The sequence below is a fragment of the Triturus cristatus genome, chromosome 4_2, assembly GCF_964204655.1.
Source record: "Triturus cristatus chromosome 4_2, aTriCri1.1, whole genome shotgun sequence".
Taxonomy (NCBI): domain Eukaryota; kingdom Metazoa; phylum Chordata; class Amphibia; order Caudata; family Salamandridae; genus Triturus; species Triturus cristatus.
The window spans coordinates 265,117,809-265,134,194 of NC_140586.1; the positions used below are offsets into that span (position 1 = coordinate 265,117,809).

The 16,386-nt window shown below is 43.3% G+C and overlaps 1 protein-coding gene across 2 annotated transcripts in view; it reads left to right on the plus strand.

The window, feature by feature from the left end:
• ABCA4 (ATP binding cassette subfamily A member 4) overlaps nt 1-16,386 on the plus strand; it is a 1,118,748-nt gene that overhangs the window by 577,341 nt on the left and 525,021 nt on the right. For both annotated transcript variants that reach the window (XM_085601480.1, XM_085601481.1), the window contains exons 19-20: nt 7,590-7,658; nt 13,572-13,766. In XM_085601480.1, the coding sequence (XP_085457606.1) occupies nt 7,590-7,658; nt 13,572-13,766 (264 nt within the window). The remainder of the gene's footprint in view (nt 1-7,589; nt 7,659-13,571; nt 13,767-16,386) is intronic.

The window sequence follows — 16,386 nt, forward strand, 5'->3', positions numbered from 1 at the left end:
ATGCAAAGTGCGCATTACGGTTTGACCGGCCCTCTTGGGCTGGTCAAACTGTCATGCGCACTTTATAGTGTGCTTTACACTCCTTCCCTGCCCCCTGCACTGGCCAGCCCGGCCCACCCCATGCCACCTCGCACCCGAGCAGAAAGGAAAACTAAAATGTTAATAACATTAGATATTATAATTTTAGTTTTCCATTTTACACTGCTCGCAGAGCAGTGTGTCGACACTCCTTGAAACCCAAAACGTTTGTCTCTGTTTATCTAGACATGTTTTAAGTTGAACTTTGTTTACAATAGTTTCACAGCCTTGAAAAAGATTCACTGCATGATGAAACATGTGCCTGCTATTGTCCAGTTTCGAAGGGTGAATATGCGAATTTGAATGTACAGAAGATCACAAAATCCTCAATATCTTGAATAAAAGTTTTGTTCAACACAGGTCCTTACTGTCTGGACCTCATGACATTTTTTGGACTAATGACTAAGTCCTATGGATTCCTTCTTTGAACTTCTCTTATATTTAGACTATTGCAACACCATACCACACCATACAAACCCCATACCACTTCTATGATCCCCAAAATAACCCTTTCCAGACTCTTCCCTGCTCTACTCCTCCTTGCATCATCTCATACCTCTTTTACTACTCAAATATCCCAAACAAGCCTTTCCAAACCCTTCCCTCTGGGTCTTCCCCCTTCACCTCCCCTTTACTCATCCCAAGCCCCGTCCTACTGCTATGAACTCCCCCCTAAAAATATTCTAGACCCTGCCCTCTTTTACCCCTCCTTTACTATTCCTTTTCAATCCAAATAACTGACTAACATGTCCACCACTCAAATTAATTTCATACTTCCCTATACTAACTCAACCCACCACCCCTGTACTCATCCCAAACCCCCTCTTACCACTATAAATTCCCCCCAAAAAACATTTCTAGACCCTTCCCTCTTTTATTGCTCTACTATTCCTTTTCAATCCAAATATCAAACTAGCATGTCCACCACTCAAATTAATTGCGTATTTCCCTATACTAATTTCCACTAATCCGGTTTGAGTTCCGGAGTAGCGTACTACCCACCGAAAAGTGATTAAACACCTCATCAGGCATAGCAAGCGCTATATAAATGCAAACCTTTTCCCTCTTCTATCCATCCACTATCCTTCTCAATCCAAATAACTGACTAACATATCCACCACTCAAATTACTTTCATATTTCACTATACTAGTTCACCACTAATCCTTTATAGGTTCCCGAGTAGTGTGCTACTCGCCAAAAAAGTGCTTTGACGCCTTGTCAGGGGTAATAAGCGCTATATAAATGCAATTACAATACAATACACTGTATGTGTCTACACATTGATGCAGCTTATTTGTGCTGCAAGCACGAGAAGGACGAGCATACAAAACTGCCCTTGATTTGCTAACCATGGAACAAAAAAATGAATTCACAGTACTGGGGACCACCAACAAGGTCTAAAAATCCTGACCTTCCTTTAAAAGCTGGATCATACTTACCAGTAGAAGGTGAAGGAGAAGATGCACAGAAGAAAGACTAAATGCACAAGACACACAGTTCCAGGAAAAAAAGTAGCTCAATCACTCCTAGAGCAAACTTTCCACATACGTTTCCAATCCAGTTATTTTTTTGCACTTTTAAATAGTGCAAACCCAACCAGACGTTATTGGAGCGTTTTACATAAGCACCAGTTACATTACACGAGTACACACATTTATTTTTGTTTAGGCATGGGGAGATTAAGGGTAGATTTACCAAACATTCATGTAAGGCAGCAAGACAACTTGCCGAGCTGCGTGAAAGGGCGAGGTCAGGAATGTGGTATATTTACCAATATATGGCGCATACCTGCTCTCCCTGCGCTGGTGCATAATCTGCTGCCTAGCGCCAATGCAAGAACCATTGCGTCATGGTGCAAGGGTGCATGTGTTGCAGGCAGGATTTTTTTTGTGCAGAAAGGGGCACCTTCCTGCACAAAAACAATCTCAGAGGCATTTTCCCCTTACTAAGTGTGCTGCGGGGAAAACAACGAGGAAAAATAAAGATATTTCTCCTTGTTGCACTTCCTCTGGGAAAGTATAGCATTTTGACACATCCCCAGGTGTGCCAGTCTTGGTAAATCGGGGATTGCAACCAAAATCGAGGGGTGGCTGCATTGCAACACCCACACTCCACCCATGGAAGAGTAACTCAAGGCAGCAGCACAACAATGCATGGCCATAGAAGGTGCCAATGGTGCACAGCCCTTGCGACTACGTGCGTGACACAAGGGCAACAGAATACTTGATAAACCTGTCCCTAAGTGTTTTACCGATAACCACAGCATGTTGAGCCGACGCCAAGATCTGAACTTCGTTCCCCAGTTCCAAAGTCGACAGCTTAGGGCCATTACGCCACATCCTGTGTCTAGTCAGAGAAAGATTTCCCCTTGTACAGGGAGGCAGCCTGCCGCGGAGGCTGTAACGAGGCAAAACAGAGCATTGCTGACTCAGCGCAGCAGCCCTAATCACCACGCAGCCAATGGTTTTGCATTATGTGTCTGATACACTGACACGTCGCCTCTGACTGGCATCACCAACACAGCGCGGGCCATGCCGGCACTTGCCCAGGCAGTGACACTGATGGAAGTCAACAAACAGAAACAAAGGGCGCCCATCAAAAGAGGCTTAAAGACTTCAAACGAGACAAAAAGCATCACCTTTAGAGCTGTCGAAAGAGACTGAACAAATAAATGTAGGGGGAAATCAACAACCGGGCAGGAAACTACACAAATGGTGCTGGATAGGACTTCCAAATCGACTTACTCTGTAGTGTCCCCCCTGATGCAGGAGATACAGAATGATAAAATATGACATTGTACTGCAGCATCAATTGCCTCTGGTATTACATTCTGTTATTAAAATGTGCTGATACTTTCGTAAGGAAATGTAAAAGTTACATTATGTACACATATTCCGTTATTACGAGGTGTCAAGATGGTACCCTCGGGGAAGGAGCCCCCCCATTCACTTTAGAGGGGCCCGCCATTCCAGCACCTGAAATTACCAATTGCGACCAAACCGAGCTCTATTTTACTGCGTGCAAAAACGCACCTGGAAAAATCACGCCACCCTCAAGCCCACCGCCACCCACCCCCGACAACAACGCGGGTGACCATGCAGCACTACCCCCCGCAGCCCTGAAACTTCCCCATATGCCATCCCCGCCCCTCCCCTGGCCTTCTGCCACGTGCACAGAGCCCACTGTGGAGCCGCACTCACATGCACCACCTGCTCAGAGAGAGCACGTGGTAAATATGAGCTGAAGAGTCTCAAGAATCAAGCAAAACCCGCTGCAAAGTACCCTGTGATCCATGTCCTGCAGGTTTCCCCTCATTCCAGTGACTTTTTCCCAGAATAGTTGGATTTTGGCGGGAAGATGCCGGTTCCTGTTTAGCCCGACTTAATCGTTTTGCCGCTTGTTCCCTTGGTTCATTTTCTCTTTTTCGCATAACAATGGGAAAGTGTTCCTAAGGTAAGGATCCCTTTAAAGGCCTGGTCCTTTGAATCAGGGAGAGCAACGATCATCTAACCTGTACGTCCCATTTGACACTTAATTTGATCTCGGGCATATTATATTATCTCCCAGCCCCCTGCTGCCATGTGATATACAGATGGGGTGCGCTTGACTAGCCAATGGGAGACTGAGCTAGAATTAAATGAAGAGATTTTTTACCACGCTTGTGCTTAAAACAGGTAGTCTTGTCTCCACTAGGCCAGTAGAAAAGGGGCCGGGCCAATCAGAAGTCACAAGAGCCCTGGAAAAATGAAAGCTAGGAAAAACCTGCTCATAAGTTAAGAGAGTCCAGCAAAGGCTGGATGGCCAAGGGCGGAGTCAGTCACATTACCGCTGTGGCTCTTGAAGGATGGTAGCGTCGGGGAAACAGCCACAGGTCGAATGAGCCCTTGAAAGACCAGTGAGGGTATGGAATAGGGAGGTGAGACTCCTGTGGATCACTGTAAGGCCTGCCGGGCTAGGGTGGATACAGCCCTAGCAGCTCACATGTACTGCGGCAGTCGGGCTGGGCGTAGTAAGTGTTGAGTCAGGCGAGCCTTTGAAAGCCTGCGGGGTTTCATATCATGCAACCAGTCATCGTGCTATATCTGAGAGCACTAGCCACTCTGGGACTGGAACTCTCCAAGTCTCCCTGTAGGGCACAATGCGTGTTCCTGTGTTCAGTGGAAGGATGATCACACTATGATCTGTACTGAGACATTACCTTTGAAAAGAATTCAGCATTCGTGGGAATCTCTTAGAGGAACTCACAAAAATTGACCTTTGTTGTGACGGGCACAAGAAATTATATCATGTCACCACCTTACACGCTAAAGTCACAAATTGCATTAGATCTCACATCCCTCAGCTTACCTGAGGATAGTGACCAAGATGATAGTCATACTTCTCCAGCTGGAAGCAGAAACCCTTTAAGGTATGGACAAAGTGGGCAATTGCCTGGGGCCCCCACCTTCTAAGGGTCCCCCTGAGAATGCAATCTTTCTATATGACCTCTATATTGTATTTCTCTATCTAAACCTCTCTCTGCCCTCCTCTACCTCTGTCTCTCTACCCAATGTCATCCTACGGCAAGACATATTTCAACCTTTTAGTCTGACCCTGTTAAAGGTTTAACATATAATTTAGTATTACTTGGCATCGTGCAGGCTTAAATTAGCAGGCACAGGTATAAAATTCAAAAATGTTCTGTACAGGGCCCCCCAAAATAAGTCTTGCCCTGGGCCCCAAATATCCTTAAGAAGATACTGGGTGGAAAACATGTTTAAACCCTTCCGCACCATTTGATCGTTTCCAGGGCCCAGCATGCCCCAATCCAGAGAGTGAAAAACACAGTCCATTGAGAAAAATGTGAGAAAGGAGAAGAGGAAACGTCCAGACTGTGAAACACTATTTTAAAAAACACAATGTGAAGGTTTTTAAAATAATTTCAGATAAAACTGAGTCGGGACCTCGTATCCTCATAGTCAGACCAAGGGAGATAAAGTTATTCTAATTGAAGAGATGCGGGCTACTGATTAAATTGTTCACTGTATTATCAGGGGCCCAGAGGTCTAATCTTGGCATCCCCACATGACCAAACTGTGTAACCTTAGGTAAGTCATATATCAGCTAACACCCTGTGTCTGCGTTCCATTATAAGCCAAACTTGGGCATACTCACCTATAGTTTATACACCCTGTTAGGTACTATATAAAAACGGAAGGTTTACTCCTAATCCCTTGCATACAGCTGCATTCAAGTAACACATATACCAAAAAGTACCCTAAGATAGCAAATCAAACACCCGATTTGAGATATTGCAATACGTACATTCATTCAATCATTCATTCCCTTGAAGTAGGCCTCTTGTTAGGTTCCTACTGGATGGAAAGAATGGATTTATCTGAACACAGGTGTTTCCCTCAGGAATTCAGAGATAGATCTTGCAGGGTCATGTTAATAGGGGTGGAGTTCAGTTTGGTAACTCCCACAAACAGGGGGTTATAATATAGAAGCACTGTATGGACATGAGAACAAAGTAGTAAAGCACTTGTGCCCCACTCCTCCACAGGCGTTTCTCGTTTACTGGCAGGTAAAGTGTATACAGAGCAGTCTAAATTCAAGGACTCTTAAATAAGCTCCTAGTTGGTGTTTTCGTCTATACAGGGAGTGACCCTTTAAGCAGCAGACATATTAATTTGTATTATATTTACAAAGTGCTGTAAATGTTTCCAAATTAGAGTTTTATATTGCATTAAAATTGCATGTCTTGCCTTTTTAAGGGAATTTTCCTGGTATGTGTCAGAAAAAAACAGCTGGAGTGCGCTTACTGTTGTGCTTCTGAGAAATCTAAGACTTCAATTTTCACAGAGATCAAAATGTAACCTCCTATTTTGAACTGGGCCCTACTATTTCAAAGGTGGTTGGGGCTAGGGGAAAAAGAAGTTTTCGGGTTAGGCCCGGGTGATGATGTAACAGTGGCCTAGCATGGGGTGGCGCGGTCCGCCCCAGGCGGCATGAGTTGTGGGGGTGGCGGTGGCCCCCCTCGCTCTTACCTGTGGCCGTCGCTGGGCGGTGGCCGCAGGAATCACGCGCACACTCCCCCCACCCCGCTCTTAGATATGGCTGCTGAGGGCGGAAAACGCAGGGGGTGCCCCCTCCCCCCCCCCCCCACGGCCTAAGGCCTAGCTTTGCCACTGTTTGTTACTCTGCATTCTAAATGATAAAATATTATTTACTATGCATTATCAAAAAATTGAAAAGTCACCTAGGTGTTTCCTAACCTTGTAAAGGAACTCTTCCTCTGTTTTCATTTCTTGTTATGACCATGGAACTTCTGATTCTATTGCAATATCCTTCTGAGGTGTCTGTAGGCCAAATATCTGAATCTTGCAAGATCCAAAAGTGTGTGGCTCTGAGCGTGAATATCTCTTCAACTAAACCAACTTAAACACGAAGAGTATTCCTTGTCAGTTCCTCCACAAAATCTGTGATTCCAACATTTTAGGACACCAGCGTTAACATTAAATGTACAACCCAAGGGTTGAAATATTGGTACTCCAGAACGTTGAGCCACCTGTGGGCAGCTGTGAAGTTTTAAGGGACTTAGTTGATGCATGACTGGGCTGGTTATCTTACCAGAAAGAATTCCACTGTTCTTGATCCGCAGTTTGTTGTTCGGTTTGGAGGAGCAAAAAAGCTAAAGATCTTACTGATTTTGGAAGTGAGGTGAGGTGTTTCTGCAAGACGTAATCGGAACTGTACAAAAATGTTCATTTTTACATCCTTTTATTGCAAATGTGTAGTATTAAAGATTTGTAGCACATTATTCAAGTCTGTGTTAAAGTACATTAAACAATGTTTCATCCCAGAAAAGGAAAAAAAAATCAAGGTTCTCGAAACCCTTGACCAATGTTGCCATCTCCACAAAGTGTATCTCATGAAGGAACACTAACCGGTTCCCGAGTGTGACTGAAACAGTGCTCTATGTAGAGACGATGCAAGATTGTTATAATTTTCATTGGGGCCTTTAGAACCATTTTATAATGACATAGAATATCCTCTCACTTCACCCCCATGCTTCTTAGAGACAGGTCGATTACGTAGTAATTGGCAGAGGAAGGAGGAAGCAATTACGATATTTTCCTTTGAGCTACTGGGGTCTGATGAAGTCCTTGTGACCTAGTTTTCCAAGAGAAACCTGTTCCTTGTTGGTCAAAACTATATTTATTTGTTTATTAAATTATTCCACGAAAGATGTATTCGTTAAGTTATGTAAGCCTCGTCCCCAGGGGAATATGTCTGGTACATTCGACCTCTCAGTGCATGTATTCTGCCAGGTTATGCCATTTCCTGTTTCGTAGAGATGGCCAATCAGGAAAAAGATTTGCCTTGATTGGACAACGCAATGTCAAATTTCCGCCTTCATGCCCATCTGCTAGGTGCCTCGCGCAGACGGTTGCTAAGTGATTGGATTTAACATTTTCATTCAGGTAACCTTATTTTCTGTATCTTTTTCCACTCCTGTCCTCAAAAGTGGATTCAATCGTAACTGAGCTGTCAGTCCATGAGCACACAGATGACTTCCTGCCCTGCCAAGAAGAAGGTAGGAGATTGAATAAGCCCTATTTGTTTATAGCATTGCTTTATATCATGCTGGGTTCTGACAGGGAAACCTGTAGATTGTTATTGATTGTTAAAGAACAGTTGCCCACACCGTGGTTACATATGTCACTCAGGGTTACTCTAATGGTGTTAATTCTTTTCAGACTTTCAATGAACAGCAGATAGAGATATAAACAATTTAACAATGTTTTTTATTAAACCAAGCAGGCTGATACTGCTCCTTGCATTGGCCAGCTAATACTAATTATAGGATAATTTACTTTTGGAGGTCGATGATGACGACCTGCAAAGGCATACACACTCCCACTGACCTGCACATACATTCCTGCCAATACAGGGACATACAGCCCCCCCAGATTGAGGTCCATACAGCCCCAATGACTGAGGTATGTGTATTCCCAGTAACCCAGTGGCACACAGTCTTACCAACTCAGGTTCACGTAGTACTGCAGTCAGGGCTTATACTGTCATACAGACTTATGTGTATACAGTCATCCTACCAACCCAGGCACATACACTCCTTCCAACACAGGCATGCACATTCTATCTAATTCAGGTACACACATACATTTCTGCCAACACAGGCATATGCAGTCCCATTGATTCAGACACATCCACCAGGGTACATTCAGTGCACTGACTCGGACACACACATGTCTACCAACTCAGGTCAATGCCCACCAGCCAAGGGATAGACAGTCCCAATGACCTGCACGCACACTCATGCCAACACGGGTGTTCACAGTGCATCAGACACCTGCACATACACTTGTGCTAACATAGGCATTTACAGTCTTCTGACTTAGGTAACACATCCCAACCAACACAGGGACATTTAACACGCATAGGGGCATATTTACAAGCCCCTTGCACCGCCAGTACATCACTTCTTCCCATATTTCCATAGTGTCCCCCAAACTGAGGTGAATACATCCCTGCTATCCCAGGCACCTACAGTCCCACGGACTCGGGTATATATAGTCTCAACTACTTAGACACATATAGTCGGGGCACAACTACTTAGGCTCATTTAGTCCCACTGACACAAGTGCATACAGTCCTACCACCTCAAGCACTCACAGGCACACCAACTCAGGGGTTCAGTCTTGCTGCCTCTCAAGTTTCTAAAATCAGCAAAATTCTCACTGTAATAATCTTGAGTGCTGAGGTCAGCAGATGGGTGGCTTGTCTTATAAACTGTGTGCATGTATCTATTGGTGTTAAAATAGATGTAAAGAAGAGGAAACAAATACTGAGTGCCCTGTGTTATTTTGTGTGCATCTAGTTAGTCTAGAGTTAGATTGTTGCGACCGACACGTGTATCGCCCAAGGGTGTCTTTTCAAAGTGTGGTTCTTTAACTGCAAGATGGGAAACTGTTATGGAATGAAAGCATAATCTAACTCTAAGACCTTCAGAAAACAATCTTTTTCATATTCAAGGTTAAACCCTGCACTTGATCCCTTGCAGACACCAAAGGCCTTGGGGCAAAACACGTGTCCAATGGAACTATGTTACTTCAGAGTAGATGCACAACCTAAAAACATGCTTGCTAGGTCTTTGTACTTTATACCATGTGTGGTTGGATATGTTTACAACATTTACGCCTAAATGGAGGGGCGGCTCAAACCAAGGCACCGGTACAACAATATAAACAGCTTTAATCATATATGGCTTTATACATTCAACGTCTACAAGCAAACAAAATACCACAAAGTGCCACAGAACTGGTAAATAACACCGCCAACTGAAAGCGACAAAAGACAGACATTGTTTTAAATAAGGAAAACATGAGTGCTCTCGAAACTGCTAATGGAGGAAGAACGGCAGTCTCCTCTTTCTTATTTTTTATTTTTTTATTCCCACACCCTGGAGCATTCAGGCAAGAAATGCTGTACATACCAAAAGTAGGTTGCCACACAGGATATTTAATAATTCGACTGGATACATTATGTTGGGGTTGGTTTATAATGGATTCTGATTCCTGCATGCAAGATAGATCCTTTGCAATTGTTTATCGTGACATGACATGCATTTATCCTATATGCTTATTTACAGTAATGTCTGCTTTTGACTTGACTCTAGGCGCATGTAGTAGGGATCCAGAGATCCATTAACTGTAATTACTGTACAATAGTCATTTTGCAGTAGGGTATACTTTAAGCTGAGTTGACTCTGGGGTCTCTAGTTTGGACAAAATCTGTATTTATGTAGAGAGAAAGGTGCTGTACCTTAGTGGAGGGGTCAAAATAAATGAAGGTCATGTACACCAAGCTGAGTTTTGCATATTTTCATGGAGCATTTTTTATATTAATGCATTTTTACAATTTGAAGCACACAAAGAGCAAGTGATCTACCCAGATTCACACAATAATTGGTGAAGAACCAAAGCTAGGGTTGGTACAGAGGCCTCAGTACCTTAGCAACGTCACCAGCCCTCCAGTGAGCTCTTGCACATTCACTGCACCCCTGCATTGTGCCCAGTGCACTGATCTAGCTTTCCTTCATTGGGAAGGCGCCGCTGCCAAGTGTCCCACATCATTGGGGCACCATACAGCCAGTCCTGGCGTTGTAGCTAACTTCGGCTTGCATTCTGGGACTTGTAGTTTTACTTTTAACATTGTAGCTGTGCAATAATAAAACAGAATTGAAAAGTGTTTCCTGTGAAAAAGTCAAGAGTGGCTGAAGTTGTCAGACCTCGCAAGACAGATACCAGAAGGCCCTGTACCTTGGAACTGACAGCACAGAAGTATGGAATCTAGGCTGCCTACATTTGTCAGTCAGCTAATAAAGCGAGGAATCTGAAAAATTCCTTGAATATTTGTCTCGCCCCAGGGGATTTGTGGTAGTGATTAAGGGCCATACGGAATGTTTTAGAAGATTAATTTTGGCAACCCTCCGACCTTTCAAAACCACCAGCCACCCCTATATATGTAATGGTGTGCTCCCCTTGCTGACTGATTGCAGGCACATTGCACCTCACCAGTCCGCAAAAATGAACGTAAAACATAAGCATATTTTCTCTTATTTTAGTTTAAAGAGTTATTTTATTTTATTTGCTGAATCCAGCGCAGGTCTGCATGTCCCTCTTGGGCGCCAGGGTTTTGGGGAGGGGGCGGGAGGCAGTGGGGGTGGTATATTCGTGCGGTGGAGGCAAGCCCAAATTAACAGTTAACATACAGTTATATACACAATTATATACACGTTTGCCCAGAATCCTATTGGGACAAGCTATGGGAATTGTATCAATCCTGTGACATCTATCTAAAAACCAGAGGTGCAAGCTACTGAGCGAAGAGATTCCACAGATGAAACACTATAGAATACTGAGATTGGTTCAGCCAATCAGGACGCTTAATACACTGTCACTGTTGTTTCCTCGCATCTTATAGTTTCAGTTCCAGAAACATTAGGTAGACAGCGGGGATAGGTATGTTTTTCTGATGGTGTTAGGCAGGTGTGAATAGGAGGATGAGTTGTGATAGCTGTATTGCCACATGATGTCAGGTGTTATCAACAGCTAATTACCCTTTACTTCAGAGGATGTTAACTCCTGTTAATGCCCTATGAAGCAGGCAGTAACACCTACTTGTAATAGAGAGTGAGCACAATCTGATAATAGATCTTTACCCTCTCAATATTTCCTCCACTACCATTTTGTTTCATAACCCAAGGCCCCTTCTTCGAAGTGTATACCTACACACTCTGGCATTCTAGTGCTTAGAAACTGACTCCCCAGAGAGATTATCACTTTCTTTGCTAGAGATGGGGGCCTTTAGCTTTATAAACATCGTCCAGAGACGAAGATGTTAAAAAAAAAAACACTCCTCGGCTTGTAAAAAGCTTGCAAGGGTTGAGCAACGTCTTTGCCAAACTAATCTAATGGGCAGCAAAGCGTTGTGCAGTAGAACCGGAAGTGGAACTTAATCTAATAAGGGAGCCTCCGCCTCGTACCTCCTGAGGGCAATGCCCAGGTGAGGTTCCTGGCAAACAGGTTTTTCGGGAGACAGAGAGAAAAAGTGAGGGAATCAGAGAGCGCGCTGAAGTAAAAGATAAGGAGTAGTGACGTTAGGAAAGGTTTAAGTCTGGTGACCTCTGTGAAGCTAGACATTTGATGTCGAGTTAATGTCTGAGAAAAAAGCAAGAAATTTAGACTAAGTAATGTTCAAGAAGACTCGCTACTTATTTCTAGCGAGAGCTTCCTGCGCAAAGAGGATAGTTGTATCAGATTTGTAAAATGGCATTCAGGGGTAGTTATTAATGACTGGATTGAGAAGGCAGGGGGCATAGTGTTTTTCAAAGGGCTACTGTTATGGAATTGCATCTTTTGAGTTGGGCCAGTACCAGTTAAGTGGACTTCTCTTATATCACATGGGCATACATTATTTTGTCTTCCAAAGGAGATGAAATTCATTGCAGGCCAGCGGGTTAGTTTGGTGATGCATGCCAGGACAGAACAATGATTCTCCAAAGTGAAAGTGAAAGGGTTTTTAGCAGTCAACAGAGGAGGAGTATTTGCTAAAGGGGAATCATGTTGAGCCAATGCTGGTTTGGGGCTAGCCCCACACTTCGAACAATCCAACATCATGACAACTCGGACAAGGAATAGGCCTTTTGCCAAGATGCATGGCTGTTTTTCACCAAGTCAAAGTCCACCTGGAACCACCTCTTGAGTGCTAGAAAGAACCCGCCATGCATAAACCTGCCTTTATTAGCCATGCTTTTATCCAGCCACAATCCGGGACCAGATATCTTCCATAATGGCCTGGCGCCTGGAGCACAGAGTGAGACCAATTACTTGCGACTGGCATTTGGTCTAAGTTCCGATACGTCAAGAAGATCAGCTCTTCTGCATAGTTTGGTAGTATTCAAAATGGATCTGCTTCAATGTCTGTCTGCCTTAGTTATAACCATGTTGTTTATGACCCATTCAAGTCACATATGTTGAGCAAAGCAGTATTGTTCGAGAGAATAAGATACAACCCTGCTCGATTAAGAGTTTTACTGAGTGCGGGACCACATCCAGTAACACCCAAAACTTTTTTCGCTGACATTTTCCACAAAATGTCTACATAAAAGGTCCTAGAATTGGGAACAGCATCTGAAAAGTACCCGGTATATCTCTGCTGGAATATTATCCTCCATTCTGAGGTCCAAAATGGTGATTTCTGGTAATTGGAGGGAGCTGGCGGCCTAAATGAAGAGCGTTGTCTACATCTTTCCATCAAACTCCCCTTAATTTGCCTCAGGCCCACTCTCCTTTCGCCTAAAGTGTGCCCTGCTCAATGGTGAGGCAAGGGAATCACTTCACCTTGCCACTGGTTTCTACACAGCTCTGATTTTCTCTGATTCCTGAAAGGTGCCCTAGATTCAGAGGCAACATTCACAGCCTGTGTTTATCCGCACATCAGTCATCATGGGTGACCAACCCCTAGGAGTCATGAAGGTTCGACTCGATGTTTCATCCAGAGCAACAGGTAGCTTTTAGTGAGAAGGATTTCATTAAAACCCGTGCCTATAAATTTGAAATGAATTCCCCATGTATAAAGTCTAAATGACTTCCACTGCAATGAAATGGAAGCCTCTATTTGCTGTTCATGTCGGAGAACAAAATAGAGGACAGAGCAGTCATTCATGTGATCCATTCAAATCTGGTAAATCTTGGCACTGCCAGCTAGACCTACTATTCCCAGGATACAGTAGGTTGTTAAATGAAAGCCTAGTTATTAGAGTAATGTATTCCCTCTTGTATGGAGTCATGTTATAACCTTATTTTCAGGCTACAATGTCTCTCCTACCATGTTTGAGCCTATCTTACACAGATGAGAGCACATTTGCCGATCTTTTCTGATAACAGTTTCTTAACGTATCACACTCTTAATATGTCCACTGTAGAGAATCAAGAATACCAAAATGAGTACGTCAAGGACGAAGAGCATAATAATGCTTGTGAGAAGAACAGCCAGGACGCAGCGGCCTGCAAGCACATAGAGAAGAAGGCGAAAGAAGAGGCACGAGAGAGAGAGGAGAAGCAAAGAAGAGATGAAGAAGAGAAAGAGCGAAAAGATAAAGATGAGGAGACTTATAAAGGTATTGTAGTTTCATTTATAGAGCACCATATACCATTGATAGGGCGCTGAGGTGTATTTGCGAATGGCTAGCTCACCACCCTTTGGGAGTGCTATAGATGGAAAAGTGTGAGCTCGTCATATGACCTATACGGGTAGTGGGTTGATCCTGTTTGTGGACCAGAGTTGTGCTGTTATCATGTGTTGTTGCTGCGCCTCGATGTAAAACTGAAGTGGAAAGAGGTGAGGCGTAGAACACATAAGCATTAGAGCAGGTGTATGTATGGTTAGAGAGCAACAGGCACAACATATATGAATGCATAGAATCACTGATTTCTTGATTATGTCCAACTTTCAGGTTTGCTCGAGATTGTTTACGTGAGAGTTAATCTGGTTCTGTGGAGATGACGGTTCCCTTAAATAATTGCGGATTTTGAGGCCCTTCTACCATTCCCTTCCCATGGCCATTAGGCCTGTTGTGATGAACTTGGGAGACTGGTGGCACTGGATGGTTTACGGCTGAATTTATTCAGATACTGTGGATTTTCGCTGTTAAGTATGTTGGGAATTTGGGGCTTTCACTGGTAACTTTTCGTCACTGTGCAAAGCTTTCATTTGTACTATGTGTTTAAAAAAAAATACTTTAAACCAGTTTTTAAGAAGGCGCCTTGCATGTAGGGACTTGTAGTTTTGCATTGATCAACAAATCCCAGGATGCAAGTCACTGTTCACTGAAAAGCCGGGTTTGCAATTAGTTGTTCCTCTTGACATGAGGCCTGCAGGCAACTCTGCCTTTTCTAAAAAATGGGTCTAATTCCCAAAGGTTTTCTTCCCTAAGGCAGGAGAATTGGTAACCTTAGCTGGCCCACAACTCGGACAATTCAGGGCAGCCGTACACGAATGTTCCCACATCACCTGTTGAGCAAGCCATTGTTGTCTCAGCTTTGAAGCTCGAGATGGTGAGGTGAGCAGTCCAGATTAGCTCAAATGACCCTGGTGTAATGGTGCAATGTGAGCCTGATGCAATGGCGTCAGCCTTAGGTCTTACAACAACAAGTGGTAAACAAATAATAGGATGTTATGTAAATAAGGAAGTCAAGGATGGGTCGAGAATGATGTAATGATCAAATTCCCGATATGCGTCTCAGAAAAGAATGTTACACCAGAGGGCCGTATTCACACGGCATTGGTGTGGTGCAAATAAGGAAAAGCATGCGTTTCTAAAGATTGGAACCTCAGCAAATCTTGGAAGGTCTGGAGCATCTTCGAGGCACACGAGCAAATCTTTACGAATTCTATTTGCACTAAGGCTTCTCTAAACCTACTCCTGTGCAAACTATTATAAATACTGAATTTTGAGTCTGGAGATGCTTCTCCAAATGGCTACAACACAAAAGAAAATTTAGGAAAAGCAATTATTTCAACAATCTTAATTATTTTAAAATATGTGCTCTGATTAAACTGCGCTTGATGTTCTAAAACTGTGTAAATGGCACAGCTCTTGCACAAGAAGCGGATATAGCTCTCAGCTAGCCAGTGCAATATAGATGACTTTCAGCCAGTCCTGGTTTTGCAGCTATCATTGCTAAACCTCTGAGGCTTGTATAGCAAAGTGAAACTAAGGTTTATCATGCTTAGTGCTGTTGCTGCCTGCAAAACGAAGAGTGGGTAAAAAGCATCCTCGTGACTTGGGGGCAGTTGCCGGCTACGTGGAGCATCCCCAAAATGACCTGTTGCTGCAGAAAATAATGAATGAATTTGGGGCCTTTATGTAATCTAGGAAAATTGTGATTAATAAATCGAAAACGTATACAATGGTCTGCGGGAAAAAGGTCCAGAAGTAAAGATTTTTTTTTAATTTGGGGCTCGCCAATAGCTAGAGTAAACTCTTTTTGTTACCTAGGGGGCCTTTTCTCGAGCAGCGGCACATGGACCTAATAGGTTTGAAATGTTAGATCCAAGATGAGCAGATTGTGAGGGGAGTTTTAGGTTTTCTCATACGTTGGTCACTGACTGATTAATGAGATGATCTATATATAAGACAAGAGGGTTGTCTACTGCTACATTTGGGGGAGGACTGTGGGGTTACACCTCTAGTAACTCCCTTCATGTAGAGGAGAGTTCCTTTTCAAAGTGTTTGCTTTGTTTACCAGCCTCTGCATCATCCCTGATTGTTCATTAAGAGGTTGGGTTGCACGTGTTGCAGATCTACTTTTATTAAAACCCTTAATACTTTGGCTTTCTATCTGGTCTAAAGCTGAAACAAGTTTTGTCAAATCAGTTATTTTAGATTGTCTTGTGTTGGATCATGCTTTTAATATCCCTCGGCTTTCTTATATATGTGAATCTTTTAGAACACTATTTAATATTTGATTTGCAAGATCCACACAGGTTTTTATCCCTTGATAAGAGTATTATTAAGGCATTAGTTTAATATAGGCAGGGACCATAAAATGTGTAATGGAGTGAATAAGCCAATAGTTTTTCTTTTTTTTGTAGAGTTTTATATAGCGCGAACTTGACCCGAATCCAACCAGGTATCAGAGCACTTTACATAGCACCAGTTACGTTATATGAGGACACACATTCATTTTCTTTTTTTTGTTAGGCACGGGGAGATTAAGTGCTTTGCCCAGAATCAC